Source organism: Xenia sp. Carnegie-2017, unplaced genomic scaffold (assembly GCF_021976095.1).
Source record: "Xenia sp. Carnegie-2017 unplaced genomic scaffold, XeniaSp_v1 HiC_scaffold_19, whole genome shotgun sequence".
NCBI classification, from domain to species: Eukaryota; Metazoa; Cnidaria; class Anthozoa; order Malacalcyonacea; family Xeniidae; genus Xenia; species Xenia sp. Carnegie-2017.
This window is the reverse complement of record NW_025813481.1, coordinates 4,290,718-4,305,733: the sequence shown is the minus strand read 5'-3', so window position 1 is coordinate 4,305,733 and position 15,016 is coordinate 4,290,718. Positions and strand designations below refer to the sequence as shown.

The 15,016-nt window shown below is 35.3% G+C and overlaps 3 protein-coding genes across 7 annotated transcripts; 1 reads left to right on the top strand and 2 right to left on the bottom strand.

Moving 5' to 3' along the window:
• Positions 1-1,704: 1,704 nt before the first annotated feature.
• LOC124438125 (26S proteasome non-ATPase regulatory subunit 5-like) lies at positions 1,705-7,772 on the top strand. Of its 5 annotated transcripts, none has more exons than XR_006945980.1 (10): positions 1,705-1,922; positions 2,152-2,316; positions 2,538-2,742; positions 2,924-4,056; positions 4,176-4,264; positions 4,337-4,443; positions 4,524-4,606; positions 4,689-4,803; positions 5,038-5,161; positions 5,384-5,648. XR_006945980.1 is itself a non-coding variant. In XM_046988118.1 (8 exons), exons 5-8 carry the CDS (start codon positions 5,798-5,800, stop codon positions 7,706-7,708), a joined length of 1,491 nt encoding a protein of 496 aa, XP_046844074.1. In that variant the 5' UTR covers positions 4,368-4,443; positions 4,524-4,606; positions 4,676-4,803; positions 5,038-5,161; positions 5,384-5,797; the 3' UTR covers positions 7,709-7,772. The 5 variants fall into 5 exon arrangements, 2 of the variants coding, with proteins under 2 accessions (XP_046844074.1, XP_046844073.1); XR_006945979.1 differs by having other exon boundaries at positions 4,676-4,803; XR_006945981.1 differs by lacking the exons at positions 5,038-5,161; positions 5,384-5,648 and having other exon boundaries at positions 4,676-4,932.
• A 174-nt stretch (positions 7,773-7,946) lies between these two features.
• Positions 7,947-10,640, bottom strand: LOC124438134 (60 kDa SS-A/Ro ribonucleoprotein-like). The gene is made up of 4 exons (XM_046988127.1): positions 9,742-10,640; positions 9,304-9,585; positions 8,674-8,910; positions 7,947-8,592 (listed from the first exon to the last, which is right to left on the bottom strand). Exons 1-4 carry the CDS (start codon positions 10,540-10,542, stop codon positions 8,299-8,301), a joined length of 1,614 nt encoding a protein of 537 aa, XP_046844083.1. The 5' UTR covers positions 10,543-10,640; the 3' UTR covers positions 7,947-8,298.
• A 1,133-nt stretch (positions 10,641-11,773) lies between these two features.
• On the bottom strand, positions 11,774-12,346 carry LOC124439314. Its single transcript, XM_046989538.1, has one exon. The coding sequence runs from the start codon at positions 12,344-12,346 to the stop codon at positions 11,774-11,776; it is 573 nt and encodes a 190-aa protein (XP_046845494.1).
• Between the last annotated feature and the right edge of the window lie 2,670 nt (positions 12,347-15,016).

The window sequence follows — 15,016 nt, the reverse complement described above, 5'->3', positions numbered from 1 at the left end:
TTATACGGTAATCCCTTCAAATAGACCTTGAATTTGTGAAGATTTTGCAATACTCTGCCAGCGTAATGCAACTTCTTTTTGTAACTGTATTTGATCAATGATAAATTCGATTTTATTTTGATATTAAATGCATGATACAAAATCCGAAAATTTTTGAACCTTCAAAAAACGCATCTCCATATTAACATGCTAACAAACATGTTAAATAAATGATCTGTAGAAAGATCGTTTTCATCCAACGTCATGGCTGCCATGTTGGTGTACTAATTGAAAAGAATTCTAATGAAATTCTTTTGCTTGGAACACCAATATGGCAGCTTCCTCCAATGACATGTTGATCCCTGGGGAATGAATTGAAACGAACTGTATGACATCTCGAATTATCCATTCAGATTTTAAAATTTATCACATTTGTGAAATCATTCACTTCACTGTCATCTTTACGGCCATCTTTATCATCCCTGATTACAAACCTTTCATCATATTATCATCCACTTTTAGAAATAGTGATTTGAAAACTGAATTACTCAGCCGATGGTTCATGGTTGCGATTAAAAAGATGATTTTCATATCAGTTGAGCAGCTTCAAATGCCAACGTCACAAAAGGAGATTGTGTATGTTGTCCTTTGTCTTGCAGCCCCCTCGTGGTATTACCACAGAGGTGAAGTAAGTACCAGCAAAAGAACCGATAAAAGTTTAACAAAGGCAATAGGCAAAGTGTGGAACATTAGCATTGACATAAGCAGAAGTTATTAAAATCATTATGCACCACAATCAATTATTCTACAAACACCTGCTTTTATCAAAACGATTTGCTAACTTCAACATAATCTAGCAACGACATCTTTGATAACTGAGATATTACCGCCAAGTAACCACGATTTCGCACCAATATCTTTCGAAAGATCCAATATTCCTTATCTCCACCTTCTTTAGGGATTTGACTCGGAAATTCTTTTTTCTTCAATCAAATCAAACGCCATGGAATGATTTCTTCTAGCCGATACTTTTGAAATCATTCGCCATAACGTCACAACTGAGAACTGGTTTTTCCAAATTTCCTCAACACAGCGAAAAATTTGCCTCAATTACAGCGTGAGATCCTCACTTGACAAATATCAATCAGATAATAACAGTCGCGTCATTCACTGAAAATATTTTATCGATATCTACCAACATCATCAGAGTTTATGATTGGTTCAAAGTACAATAAAGAACAATACACTATTGTTCAGAGCTATTATTTATTTATATTTGCTAATAAAGTAACCCAATTATCATTGTTCTTCTTGACATGCTGGTCACTAACAAGTCCTTTCACAAAATGCTCATTCTTTCAAAATATGTGTCTCATCTTAGATGTGCAAGGCTACATACCGTCCTTTATCTATTGACCTTACCCTTACTCTCAGAAATTTTTTAAAATTATTTGGTTCGTTCCATTGTCACTTGGTAACAATTATCATATTTTTGAAGAGAAGTAAATACTAAGGGTTTGTAACTGCTCAATGACACGCTTGAACGCATATCATTCTGATTCCTTTGGAGGTTTGGGAGGGACCGGTTTAACTTTTGCCTTTGCCTCGTTGGAAGGCAAGTCAATTTGAAAGATGGTTTGTATTCCAAATACATTCGAAGCAGGCTGTGGTAGGATCGAGAAGCTCTTTCGTATCCATGGAAACCAAAATATCAACTTAGTTGACTGTACCAACGAAACTAAAACCTCTGTGTTATTTTATTACTAGCATGTTTGTGTTTATGAAAAGGAAGCAACAATGGAAAGTGAATTTCCGTAAAGAATAAAGAATTTTGAAGCATTTATTTTCATACCAACTTATTGTAACAAATGATTATGGAAGTATCAAAGTATGAAATGAACGATAAATACAAACATTATTTGCAAAGTTCATTTCATTATCAGGTATTGCTGACAACTTGATTCTATTGCTGTATGAAATCTTTTTAACTTCTCCTTTACGACAAAGTGTATGTCACTTAATTTTATCAGCTGCTTTTCCACCAAACTGAAACTCGCAGTCTGGCATTGTAAAGTATTTACTTTGTTCTAATGTTATAAAATAGATTTGACTATGTTCTCGTGGAGTTTTAAGAAAACATATATCGAAGAATAATTTTCTACTTCTTTCCAGCAACCCAGTAAATACCTTTGCATTGACGCAAGAAAAGAGAGGGTCATAGCTGAGCCATCAAAAACACAATTGGTGACAAAAACTGGTCCACATGATCTTCCATTTAATGTTAAACTAAAGCATTCACGACACAATGTACGACCAAACAAACATATGATAAAAAAAGTGAGCATGTATTTTCATTTACACTGCGATACTCTTCAGTATTAAGAACGACAGGTCGATCACGGTTTGACTCAGAAAACGATGATCAATGATTGGTTATTGATAACTGATGATCGATGATAGATTACACATTTAAGTGTAGTATTCAAAGAAAAGTTGAGAACAAACGACAAACCCGATTGCTAATTACAATAATAACATTTCTGTTTTCCTTTCTTCAGACGACCGACCCCAACAGCCTTTGCAAGTTGAAAACAAGACTAGCAATAGAATATGTTCGTAGTCTTCTCCCGGATAAACCACCACAAGATCGTCCCGTATCTCGACAAAAAAGTTTGAGAAAAAATGGACCGTTGAAGACTCTCTTTTTCCCGGCAAGATTTCTTTCTGAGCCTAGCGTTGCCAAATGTCTAGGCATCCAAAATGGTAAATTCCCAAATTGAGGATTACGCTTTTGTTGAAAAATCTTAACGAGGGCTTTTTTGGAGAGCTAAGCAATTTTTTATTAGCATCTCTATATTGAGATGAGCAGATATTTCTAAAAATGAAATGTCGCAAAGTTTTATTATGTTGTTTGGCTTGGGTTTTTTGTGCTATTCACTTCTAGATCGCTTCAAAAACTCCTTCGATGGTTTGCAAGTTTGTGAAAACGTCCAAAGTCTGGATGTATCAAGGTGTTCTTCAGCCAGCCAACGGATCTCTCAAAACAGTTTGCCCGTTGATCTTCGTAGGCTGTCGCTGGCAGAAGAATGTGAGACAACTCAACTAGATCATTGTCATGGTGTACAAGGGCAAGATAGAAATGACTTTGCACAAAATCAACGAATCATTTCTGTAAATGAAGAAGCAAATGACAATGTTATTGATATTCATGATTCCAAACAGGCAGCTGGTGTTGATGAATGGACTGGTCAACTTTCTAAAGGTGAAAGGGATTTAGATAGCAAGAAATCGTGTAACACAGATCCTTTAGATAGAATCTATGATGCAGATATTCATAATGTTATTAGCTCACATGATGATAAAGACAATCATCTAAAATCAACTCACTGCAATGTGGAATTATCTTCCAGTGATAGCGTAAAAATAAACGATGATGTTTACAAAGATCGAATCATTAAAAAGTTATCAGTTTCTTCAAGAACGTGCTACTCTTCGACAGAAAATGACTTTAATTTGCTGGAGAACCGTGCTTCACAAAAGAAAACTAAATGCAGAATAACAAACATGTCACGTATTAATTCAACAGAAAAAAACAAAGATGACTCTTACTACTCCAAGTTCCAAGAAGAACATATTGAACATGAACATGATCGTTATTCAAACTTAGATGGACAAAATACTAACTACTCAGAAATGTTACTAAAAAAATGCACAATGCAATCTTCAAATTCAAGAAACACCATTTATTTAAGGAAAAAAAATACCAAACGTAAATCAGACGAGGACAGTGTCCATGTGAGAGATATTTGGAAAGCTTTGGTGGACGGTGGATATGACGTTTCTAGAAAAGAAATCTCAAAATACAAATTTGAGTCGACAGATTCAAGACAAAAATCTGCACCCTCGAAACGAAACAGTTTTATAAATCATCAAAAGACAAATCATGTTTTTCGAAATAAGTCTGCAAATTACAACAAGGAGAGCATTGAAATTCCTGTGAATAAATCAATGGGCTGCTTTTTGCCAAATGATAAAAAACTTCGATGTTTTATCCCCAAACTAGATGAGAAAAAAGAGGTACATACAGCTAAAATGCGAGATAGATATTTTCTAGTTTATGAGTTTAAATCAGCTCAACAAAAAAGTTGATACTTAGACTTGGAAAGTGAAATGACCACCTGCTTCACTTCTTGTAGTTAGAACAAAACAAAGAAACTTTTAAAAACAGTGAGACCAATCAGCTTGAAATTATTGCAGTAAGGAAACCCGTGAATAAGCTATCAAGGTAAAACTTTAAATTGAAAAACAAATAATCAGTAAATTTCATAGAATATTCACAAACCTTGTTTTTATTTAGAAATGAAAAGTCTCCGATTTCTCTCGTTTGAATTTCAAAGTCAATACGAGCCCAAAATTGGGTCATTTTTTGTACTTTGCATATGGTTTGAATATGAATCAAAACAGGTATAATGATTTGTAGCTACTGCCATCTGTACTTAATAGAAAATATCTTTTGATTTGACGAATTTGGGGTTTGCATTTAGGTTGTCTATACAACTACGGTGCAAAATAAGATCACGTCTTTGGGGATTGCTATTTGGCTACAGACTTGTTTTTAATAAACGAGGTCAGAAATAACAGAAGCAGTGTCTTTAAGAGAGTTTTCAAAATCAGTTTTATTGCCTCTAACTCTTAGGTTCATTTGGTAGTGACATGGGCTTTCCAAACGTAGTCCAAGATCCAGAATGTTCCGTAGAAGGTTGTGTTTATGAACTATCGTCAGAATATCTACCGCTTTTGGATATATGTATTGCTTCTCCAAAGGTAAACCAACCGCTTTTAAATTTCCCCTTGACACTTAATTTGCTAGTCCTCCGTCCTCTTTCTATCAGCCTAACGAAAATTTTTTTGCATTAATAGCAGGGAATCAGCATTTACATCCGTGCAGGCAATATATCTAATACAAAAGTTGAAAATTCAACCATATACTGTCCAATTTGAACAATCAAATAAGCAAATATAATGTATAAATCTATATCAATAATTATGCTTCTCTAGCATTACAAGAGATTGGTTCTACCTGTTTGGATGTGTGAAAATCCTGCTCGATTTGAGCATGGTATATGTCAACAATGTGTTGCTGCAGTTGTTTATGTTGCTCAAGAAAAATATATCTCGCCAGGTGAGTGAAGTTTTCGTTTCCTCTTACATACCAAAAGCTATTTTCTTTTCATGATTTCATTCCCAACTTGCAATATAATTTTGCATGCAAAACTCATTGAAAATTCAAACAATGCCACACAAACTCGGGTTTTATGAAAGCCAATGAAACCAAGCACAAATAAACTTATCATAGGAAGACATGATGCAGGCGTTTTTACCGAAATTCAATTTCTTTTCCTAGATTTTGTGCAACTGGATACTTCATTTACTTTGAAGCAGTGCTTTATAGGAACTGATTTACTTACTCCAAACTACGTTGAATATTTAAAAAGTTTCAGTATAAATCACGAAAAGTCATTGCAGGATTAGAATATGGTGTTAAACATAAAGTGTTTCTTTATCGCTGTAGTAATTCCTCTCAACTTAATCATGAAATATGTAGAATGATGAAGCTGATCATCGTCCAGATGAAAAAAATTGCGCAAAATTTTCCAAATATTCATGAAAGCAGACTATCCTATATCGTGAAGCGACTATAACAGCGTTATGAACATCGTTTCTGAACATGTGATGACTTTATATATTTTTGGAAAATTAGCATTTGGCTGCGTTGTTTTGTCACTCCAGTATAAACTAAGATCAGGAGGCGACAAAGATGGAGGTCAAAGTTGCTCAAATTGCTCGACATATCGAGGTAATCTCGTCTTCTATGAGTGGCGAAAATGTCGTAAAAAGTTTGCAAGAGCTTATTCTCATTGTAGACTCAAGAAACTTTAATGGCGAGCAACTTTTGGAGCTTATTCCTCCCAGTTTGTTGTTCAGACGTTTGTCTTCGAGCGATAGAAACGGTGAAATCAAACACTGCAGTATTCTATTGAAGAAGCTTTTGAACTATATGAAAGCAGAGGAAGTTATCACGAAGTACGGAATGGAAGCAATGCAAGGAGTGAATCATCCAACAGTTGAGGTCAGGGAACTTTGTCTGCATCAATGTGAACGATGTGTTCAAACGAATAATGGAGTTCTAAAGATAATTGAAAATGTAGATTTGATTAACTACATTATTCGAAATCTTGCCCACTCAGACATGGGTTGTGCAAAAATATCACGTGATATCTTGGTTAGCGTTAGTCGTCATGGTGATGGACTTGCTTTACTACTTCAAGCGAACACTCAATCAGAGTTCGCAGAGCTGATGAAAGAAAGTGACACGATATGTTTTCGTGTGTTTGAACTATTTGTCAAGATATTTGAAGTCAATCAAGATTCGTTTGAAAAATTTCAAGCAATTTTCAATAGTTTTGTTGCTAAGATAAATAGCAACGACGTTCTTCTCCAAATGAACTGCATTGAGATGTTGACTGATCTTATTATCATAAATGATACGGCATTTCAATTTGCTGAGGAAACTGGAGTTAGTCAAAAGCTCTATGATTTATTTCAAAACCAGGAATCCAATCCACATGTTGCACTGCTAGTCCCAGGTAGGTATGGTAGTTGATCTATACATAGTACATCATGGGTTTTCCTTGTAGGTATGGTAATTTATATGTAAGGTACATCATGGGTGTCCTTGTTTATTTGTGTGTCTCCCTTTTGCTCATAGCCATTGTAAAGTTCTTCGGTTTTCTATCAGTAAAGAACTGCAAGTTTGTCATGGAGAAATATCCTCAATTCTTTGAGTTCATTTTCCTTTGCATAACATCAAACAACGATCCAATTTTATTACCTGTTGCTTTGGATACTGTGGGTGCAATTGGTCAGTCCAACACTGGTTTAGTTGCGATGTTTCAACATGATACTCAACAAAATCTCATGGTTGCCCTTGGTGAATATCTACGAAATGCTGATGAAAAGATCAAGTAAGTAGTTAATAAGGACATCAAGAGAAGTTGCATTTTAGTAGTTTGATGAAGATGCATTTTCTCTCAACTCATACTCAATGCATTCTAACAATCTTATATGTAATTTTTCATCTAGAATTCATTGTTTGGAATGTCTTGCATCTTTATTCACTGATGATAACAATTCTGATAACCACAGTCATGACTTAATTCACACTCTGTACAAAAAGATCCATACTTATCCACTACCAACTTTGTTTGATGTCCTTAAGCAACCATTTAACAATGTGAGAAGTTCATGTTATAAAGTATTACATAGTTTGTCAAGCTTTCCTTGGATGCTGGCTGATATGAAAATTACTCCAGGTACATTTAAGCTGACTGAAAGTCATGTTATTGAAAGAATTACATAGCAACACAATCAAATTCCTGATCAAAATATCCAGCTTTATATGTTGCACACATGTCTTTCAATGCATTACGCACGACTTAAAAATGAAATGTTTTTCATTGCAGGATTTTTTGAGTATTTGTTGGACAGACGAACAGAGAATGAGAAAGAAGGCCAAGAATTAAAGTATGAGGTTATAAAGAAGATCACTGTATGCCCAGATGCTTCTAATATATTTGACAAACCAATGATTCTTAAACTGAAACAGTACATCCGTGATGGCCCATTTTACGTTGGATCCGACGTTTCTGTAATAATGGACGAATCCTAGTTAAGTTTCTTTAAAGCAGAATGTTATATTTGTGAAATAATAAAGAATTTGAGTTGCTTGGTAATTGGGATTTTGTTGGTTTTTACATTTCTATTTATGACGTAATCATGGTTCATGAACACTATTTTTGTGTTGAAGTTAGCGAACAAGATAGAGTGCAAAATGCTACCATCAAAAGTAGATTTTGTATTGTATCAATGCGACATCAAATTAATAATTGATTTATAAATTTCTTCAATTAATGAAACAATTAGTTTTATTAACTCAAGAAAGTCATAAGTAATTAGATGCAAATGACAAGGAAGTTGTGCACGCCAGCTGGATAAAACAATATGATAACGTTTTAAAATCTTCGATCTAGTGCACTTTTCTCGACTGGCTTAGTCTGATAATTAATTCATGCAATTAACAATTCAAATGAAGCAATGTTGTAGTGCATAGTACATACATTTGTATTAAATACAATAAAATAAGTTATAAAAACATTTCATGCATTCTGTTACACAGGCAGAATTTGTTCAGAAATTTCAAATTTGTATTCATAGTAATATTCCACAAAAAGATCTGTGAAAAAATCTTTTGCAGTTCCTTCAGCCTAAGACAAACTCTCTCATAACATGCAATGCAGCTGAGTCAAAGCCAACAATATCAAGCATTCCAGAATCATTTGGATCAGCAATCGTGAAACCATTTGAAGTCATAGCAACAACTATGAGTTTTGCTTGAATACCAGTACGCTGACGATACATTTTCAAGGCCTTGCTTGGGTCAATGTGCCCAGCTTTTGTTTCACTGTCAGTATATATGACAAAAACATCAACCTCTAGATTGTTCTCAATTGCATACAACATTGGTTGAGCACAATCTGTTCCTCCCAATGGCATCTAGAGAATGGCAAACAGTGAGAAGGTTGTGTTTCTACTGTAATAAAAAAATGGTAACAGTCAGCAATGTAAACTACATACCAATTTCATAAGTTGTATCACCTCATCTAAAGTCATGTCACTGCTGATCATCAATGGAACAATTTTATCAGAGAAAGCAACAAACTGATGTTCGCTTTCGGTCCGAGCTGTAACCATGGACATGGCTGCAGCAGCCACAAGTGGCGTTAAACATGGCGTACCAAGACAACCAGTATAAGACATAGAAGGACTGACATCCAATGCCAACATGTATCTCTTTTTGGTTGACTCAACCAACTATGCAAAAATACATAACATAAATTTCTGGAATTCAAGCTATATAATGAAGTATTGTGAAGCTTTAAAGCCAAAATGGTACAAACATTTTAATTTTGGGTCTGTTTTTGGTTGTGATTTACTATTACTTGTCTTGTCCAATTTTTATAATGTAATTTACAATTTATCAGAAAGGACAGATGTAAAATCAACATCACAAATTTTTTGAAGTGCATCTGATCAATTCTAACAATTTTCAAATAAAATAATGATCATCACTTCAATTACAAATGAATTCACAACCTGTTCAGACCAAATAAATTAAAAAGTACCACAACTTAAAGTAAGAATGTTTTTGTTATTTGACAATATGACAAAATAAGGTAGTCAGCCATGGGAGAAGACATAACCAACCTTAAATGAATGGTAAAAAGCTTTTTCCAGTGCATCAACAATTTTTTCCTTTGGCTTCCATCTCAGTTTCCCCCTATTACCATGTCCATCCACATAGGTTTTTAGTGTAACCAAAACATTGAATGGATGAATACGAGCTTTCTCTAACAATCGATGATCACATAACTTCTCACAAATTTTTTTCAATGCCGAATGTTCGTCTAGTAGTCCAATCTTAGTCATTTTGCCAAGATTTCGAAACATTGCAGTCATTGGCATTTTTTGGGCAAGAGCTCTCCAAATCTTAAAAATGGTTGCAATTTAAAAATAAACATGTAATCAATAAGCTGATGAATATTGCTAACTTAAGCAATAGCCCTAAGAAACAAAAGTTACTAAACACTGCAATGATTAAAAGTTAAGAACTGTAAAAACTAAGGACATAAAAAATGTTTGTACCTCTATGGAATTAAGGAAATGTGTTGGAATATGTTCTCTAACAAGATTATATTGATTTATCAGTTCAACCACTCTTGCCTCCTCTTGCAATGTTTTTACTTCTTCAACTGCTTTAAAAAACTCCAGTACTGCATTGGAATTCTGTCCAACAGGACGATGTGGAGTTGTTGTGTTGCTTCCAGCTTTTGGAAAGAAATAATTCAAAAGCTTCTGCCAACCACAAGCAACATATTTCATTATAACAAACAACTCATCAGAAACATCAGTTCCTTCTGGCTTAAGATGCATTAACCTTTGAACATCCCTGTGTGACCATCCTTCACGCTTCTGATATTTGGTGATATCTATGGCAAGTTTTCTTGGATCTTTTTCTTTGTACCATCGTTTTATGGCATTCCTATGGGCACGACCCCAACCTTTGCCAGATTCAATCAACACCTTGCAGAACTCAATAAACATAAACAAATGAGTCGGAATTCGACAGATCTCGGGTAAAGCCTTGTATGCTTGTCTTTTTGTGGCAAGATCTCCCTTCCGAGCACAAACAGCGAGAGAAAACACAATGGCCTGCTGCCTCGGTGTTCGTCCTTCAATGCTATACTTCTTTATTTCATTGACAACTTCAACACCCCTTCCTGCTTGCAAAAGATTGGAAACAATTGGCGCATCTTCCACGCCTAACTTTCTTTCCTCAATGTAGAAGGTGGATGTACAATTTTCCAACACCAAAAAACGACGAAACCTATTCATATCATCAACATTCCGCACAAAACCATCCTGTTCCATCGGTTCGTCCTCCATAGTCAATCCGTCCGTATGTAACAAATCAACTTATAACCGTTCTACGAAAAGGGAATGGCAACATTGAAGTAATGTATTATGGAAGTAATTAAGCGTCACCAGTGTTGCTAGATGGGTAGCCTGCAAACCCGCCCGAGCTACCTTTAAAAGTAGCCCATAAATAGCCCAATTATATTTTGCATGAAATAGCCCAAATTTGCATCAAAACAAGAAAAAACTAGCCCAAGTCTGTTGAAAATATTTAATTTAAACCAAACTACACATTGATATCGTATATCGCATCGTTTACGTCTTCTGTACTTTCATACATTTCTGAAGTAAACGTAGATATCATTTGAGGCCAAGGAGTGAAATTGTTGCAGCAAATTTTTTACGTTGCCATATATGATTTCACGTGCAAGAGATTCTCTAGTAGCGACTATCACATTCGATTTCTTAGTTTGGATTTTAGCAAAGCCATCAGAGAAAATGCTCTTTCAACTGCTGCGTTGCTAAAAGGAAGAGCCAAAAGAGAAAGTGCAAGGCTTCCCAACTCTTGAAAATCGTGATCCCCAGAAGCATCAACATGATTAATGACGTCAATCCAAAATTGCTCAATCTTCTGGTCGTTGACATCAATACACTGGATTGAACCAATGCGACTATATTGTTGGTCAAGTTTACCTAAATCTCCGGAAAATAGTGGAAGAAACGACAGGTCTTGAAGAGATCGTTTCTGTTTGCCTGTAACAACAGTTGGACTTAGGTCAGCAATAGACTCAAGCTGCTCCACATTGCATGGCAACCTTTGCTTCATTTGCCTGAGCAACTCAACCAGAAATTGTTGACATCTAGATTTGATTACATCAACCTTTTCAGAACTTAAATTTGATTCCGCCAATGCCACTTGAAATAATATACCAAAGTCGACCGCAGAAAAAGGCAAATGATTTCTCTCATCCTCTATGTCGTACATGAGAGTGGAGCAACATGTTGTAAAGGTCACAGGCTTCATAGTACGGAAAAGAAACGCTTTATACAAACTCATGACATCAGTGAGGAGTTGCAACGGGTTAGCAGAATCTCACTGAAACAGCTTATTTACTCGGTTTAATTCTTTAAGGATAAGCTGCAGAAAAATTAGATATAATTTATTGTCCATGTCACCATACATTTGAAAAAGTAATTCTGCAGTGTAGTTGCGATCCTCATCTTTGGCATGCTGAAAGTGTAGTTTCAGTTCGTCAAACTGTTAAAGTATTCGGTCAACACATGCAGAAATAGATAGCCAACGTGTGTCGGAGAGCTTTAAAATCTTCAAAGGTGCTTCCCCCGCGTTGATAGCTGAATAGATCTGGCGATACTTTCGTTGCCTAGAAGTGCTATGAGAAAACCAGTTGTACGTTTCTGACACCATGAACTCCACATTCCGTGGCATTACTTTAAGAGCATGTGAGGAACAAAGTTGGATAGAATGACAAATGCGTCTTATATGTATTATGTTAGGGCATAGTTCACGAAATTTTGTGATTACAGAATTGTTCTTTCCACACATTGTGTTGCACCCAACAGTGGCCAAGCCTATACACTGCTTGATATCAAGTTCCTTTGCTCTCAAAAATTCAATTATTGCTTGAAAAATGGCCTCTGCCGTTCCTGATTCAATAGACAAAAGTCCAAGGAAGCTTGTGAGAATCTGTTGTTTGGCTGCGCTGTAATACTTAACCATAATGCACAGTTGTTTTTCATTGCCAATGTCAGTGCTTTCATCTATAATCAGTGAATAAGGGATATCGGCCAATTCTTGAAGTAGCTGTTCTAACATCGCTGGTCCTAACACAGATTTAATCAATGCAGTACACTTTGTTCTGTGGAGTTTAACATCTTTCCCTGAGACATCTTTAAATAACTCGCCAAGATGATCCACGGTTTTTAAGCTAAAATGACACGCGATGTGGGCAGCGATCTTTATCTCTGTAACTTTTAGAGAATTGTCTACTTTTTTACTTTGACAACCTAACTCAAATAAGGTTCTTGAACTGGAAAAAGGTTGCTTGTTGCGCTTATGTTTCTCAGTTTTTGCATGAGAAACTAGATCCCTTACCCCAAGGGAGCCCAAAAAATCGCGCAAAAAGTTATTCCCAGCCCAAAAACCCGCAACCTCCCAAAATTTCCTGCAAACAGGCTTATAAACCAGCCCAATTGGGCGGAAAAACCGCCCATCTGGCAACACTGAACGTCACGATCAGTGGTCATCGCATTGAGTTCTATACATTGAGTTCTATATACCTGGAGCGGCTAACTTTACTGGGGCGAGGCAGTGAACTCAACATTTTAATAACTGGAATGATAACGACAATACATTTTATAGATATAAAATTGAAGCCAAAGTCCTAGTCTCTTGCGCGGTTTGTACGTCAGTTCCAGTCCTTCAAAGTCGAATATGCACGCGGTTTGTACGTCAGTTTCATTCCCCTGAGTGCCAAACATACACGGCCAATATAAATTTGAATACAAATTGCAAAAGCATAAACATATAAACAACATCACGACAAACAACACACGAGGCCAACTCTTCGCAAAAGGTTATTTTTTACAGCTGAAACTTTACTACAGTGAGTTCGTTGTAACTTACAACTTGTAACGAGGAAAAGCCAACTGAAAATTACACTGTATGCTAATAAGACAATACAATAAGAAAATATGACGAGAAAATATTCAAGCAAAAATTTTTCTTACATCGGAAGGTAAATTTTCAAACGGTGTCAGACAGTGTTCGTCTTTTTTTGTCATTTCAGTGGATTTAAAGATCTGTTTTTCCGACGAAAAAAGAAACTTGAATATCCAGTTTCATAAAAAATATTGAGTCTATAACTCGCATTTTTACTTCTTACAGAGCGATTGTATTTTTCATCGATTTTGATAGTGCTTGAAATACTAAATGGTTGTCATCTCGATATCAATAATTGAATATCCTTAAAGACTTTGATATGTTTTAAAGGAAAACCGCAGATTAAGAGCAAGTTGACTGTGTATGATAAAAATATATAGTAGCTATATTAAAGATGTTTTCATTCTATATGTAAAATTTGTCCAATAAAAATCCATACCAACAAATCCTTTTAGTTTATTTTAAAAACGTATTAATACTTTTGCATTTAGGATGATGTAGAATTGAAATAAATATACTTCAAAAGATTTTCTTCGTTAAGATTAAACTGACTAGTAAAATGAAGTCAACTGAGGTCAAACTAAAGATCTAGGATACGAAAAAATGCAATTTGTTTATAAACACGCGAGAAACACGAGTGATGACAAATGATGACGACAAATATTTTTTTGTCTTCGGTTATCATTCCAGTTATTCAAATGTCGAGTTCACAGGGTCCAGGCCCCTTTTCCCCTCCAGGTCTTATAGAGCTCAATGATTCGTACTCGTAGTCTTTGCTAAAGCTTTCTGTTGCAGAGTTCACTGCGGCCAACCAGTGAACTCCATATATATATATATATATGGAATGATAACGACAATACATTTTATAGATATAAAATTGAAGCCAAAGTCCTAGTCTCTTGCGCGGTTTGTACGTCAGTTCCAGTCCTTCAAAGTCGAATATTCACGCGGTTTGTACGTCAGTTTCATTCCCCTGAGTGCCAAACATACACGGCCAATATAAATTTGAATACAAATTGCAAAAGCATAAACATATAAACAAATCACGACAAACAACACACGAGGCCAACTCTTCGCAAAAGGTTATTTTTTACAGCTGAAACTTTACTACAGTGAGTTCGTTGTAACTTACAACTTAAAAATAGGAAAAGCCAACTGAAAATTACACTGTATGCTAAAAAGACAATACAATAAGAAAATATGACGAGAAAGTATTCAAGCAAAAATTTTTCTTACATCGGAAGGTAAATTTTCAAACGGTGTCAGACAGTGTTTGTCTTTTTTTTGTCAATTCAGTGGATTTAAAGATCTGTTTTTCCGAAGAAAAAAGAAACTTGAATATCCAGTTTCATAAAAAATATTGAGTCTATAACTCTCATTTTTACTTTTTACAGAGCGGTTGTATTTTTCATCGATTTTGATAATGCTTGAAATACTAAATGGTTGTCATCTCGATATCAATAATTGAATATCCTTAAAGACTTTGATTTGTTTTAAAGGAAAACCGCAGCGTAAGAGCAGATCGACTAAGTTCACCTCACCTTGCTTCTCGATTTATCACTTTGATTCACTTTCCGTGAACCTTTTCATTCCAAAAAATTCGTTATTTTTACGCTCTTATCAAGATCCGAACTCTATCTTTACCAAGGGACAAATGATTTAAAAAAATTAAAATAAACATGCGAGAGACTTGAGCCTGACGTGTGGTGACGAATGATGACAACAAATATTTTTTTGGCTTCAATTTTTGGCTTCGGTTATCATTCCAGTTATTCGAATGTCGAGTTCACTGCGGCCAACGGACGTATTTCCGCTGAAATGACC

What these genes read in the sequence shown, in the direction of transcription:
- LOC124438134 (XM_046988127.1), bottom strand. Translation starts at nt 10,542, where the DNA reads ATGGAGGACGAACCGATGGAACAGGATGGTTTTGTGCGGAATGTTGAT. An exon ending in CTTTTTACCATTCATTTAAG is followed by an intron (nt 8,911 to 9,303) that starts GTTGGTTATGTC and finishes ATTTTTGCATAG; the next exon opens with TTGGTTGAGTCAACCAAAAA. An exon ending in TGATACAACTTATGAAATTG is followed by an intron (nt 8,593 to 8,673) that starts GTATGTAGTTTA and finishes GCCATTCTCTAG; the next exon opens with ATGCCATTGGGAGGAACAGA.
- LOC124438125 (XM_046988117.1), top strand. Translation starts at nt 5,798, where the DNA reads ATGGAGGTCAAAGTTGCTCAAATTGCTCGACATATCGAGGTAATCTCG. An exon ending in TGTTGCACTGCTAGTCCCAG is followed by an intron (nt 6,627 to 6,748) that starts GTAGGTATGGTA and finishes TTTTGCTCATAG; the next exon opens with CCATTGTAAAGTTCTTCGGT. An exon ending in TGATATGAAAATTACTCCAG is followed by an intron (nt 7,353 to 7,502) that starts GTACATTTAAGC and finishes TTTTCATTGCAG; the next exon opens with GATTTTTTGAGTATTTGTTG.
- LOC124439314 (XM_046989538.1), bottom strand. Translation starts at nt 12,346, where the DNA reads ATGTTAGAACAGCTACTTCAAGAATTGGCCGATATCCCTTATTCACTG.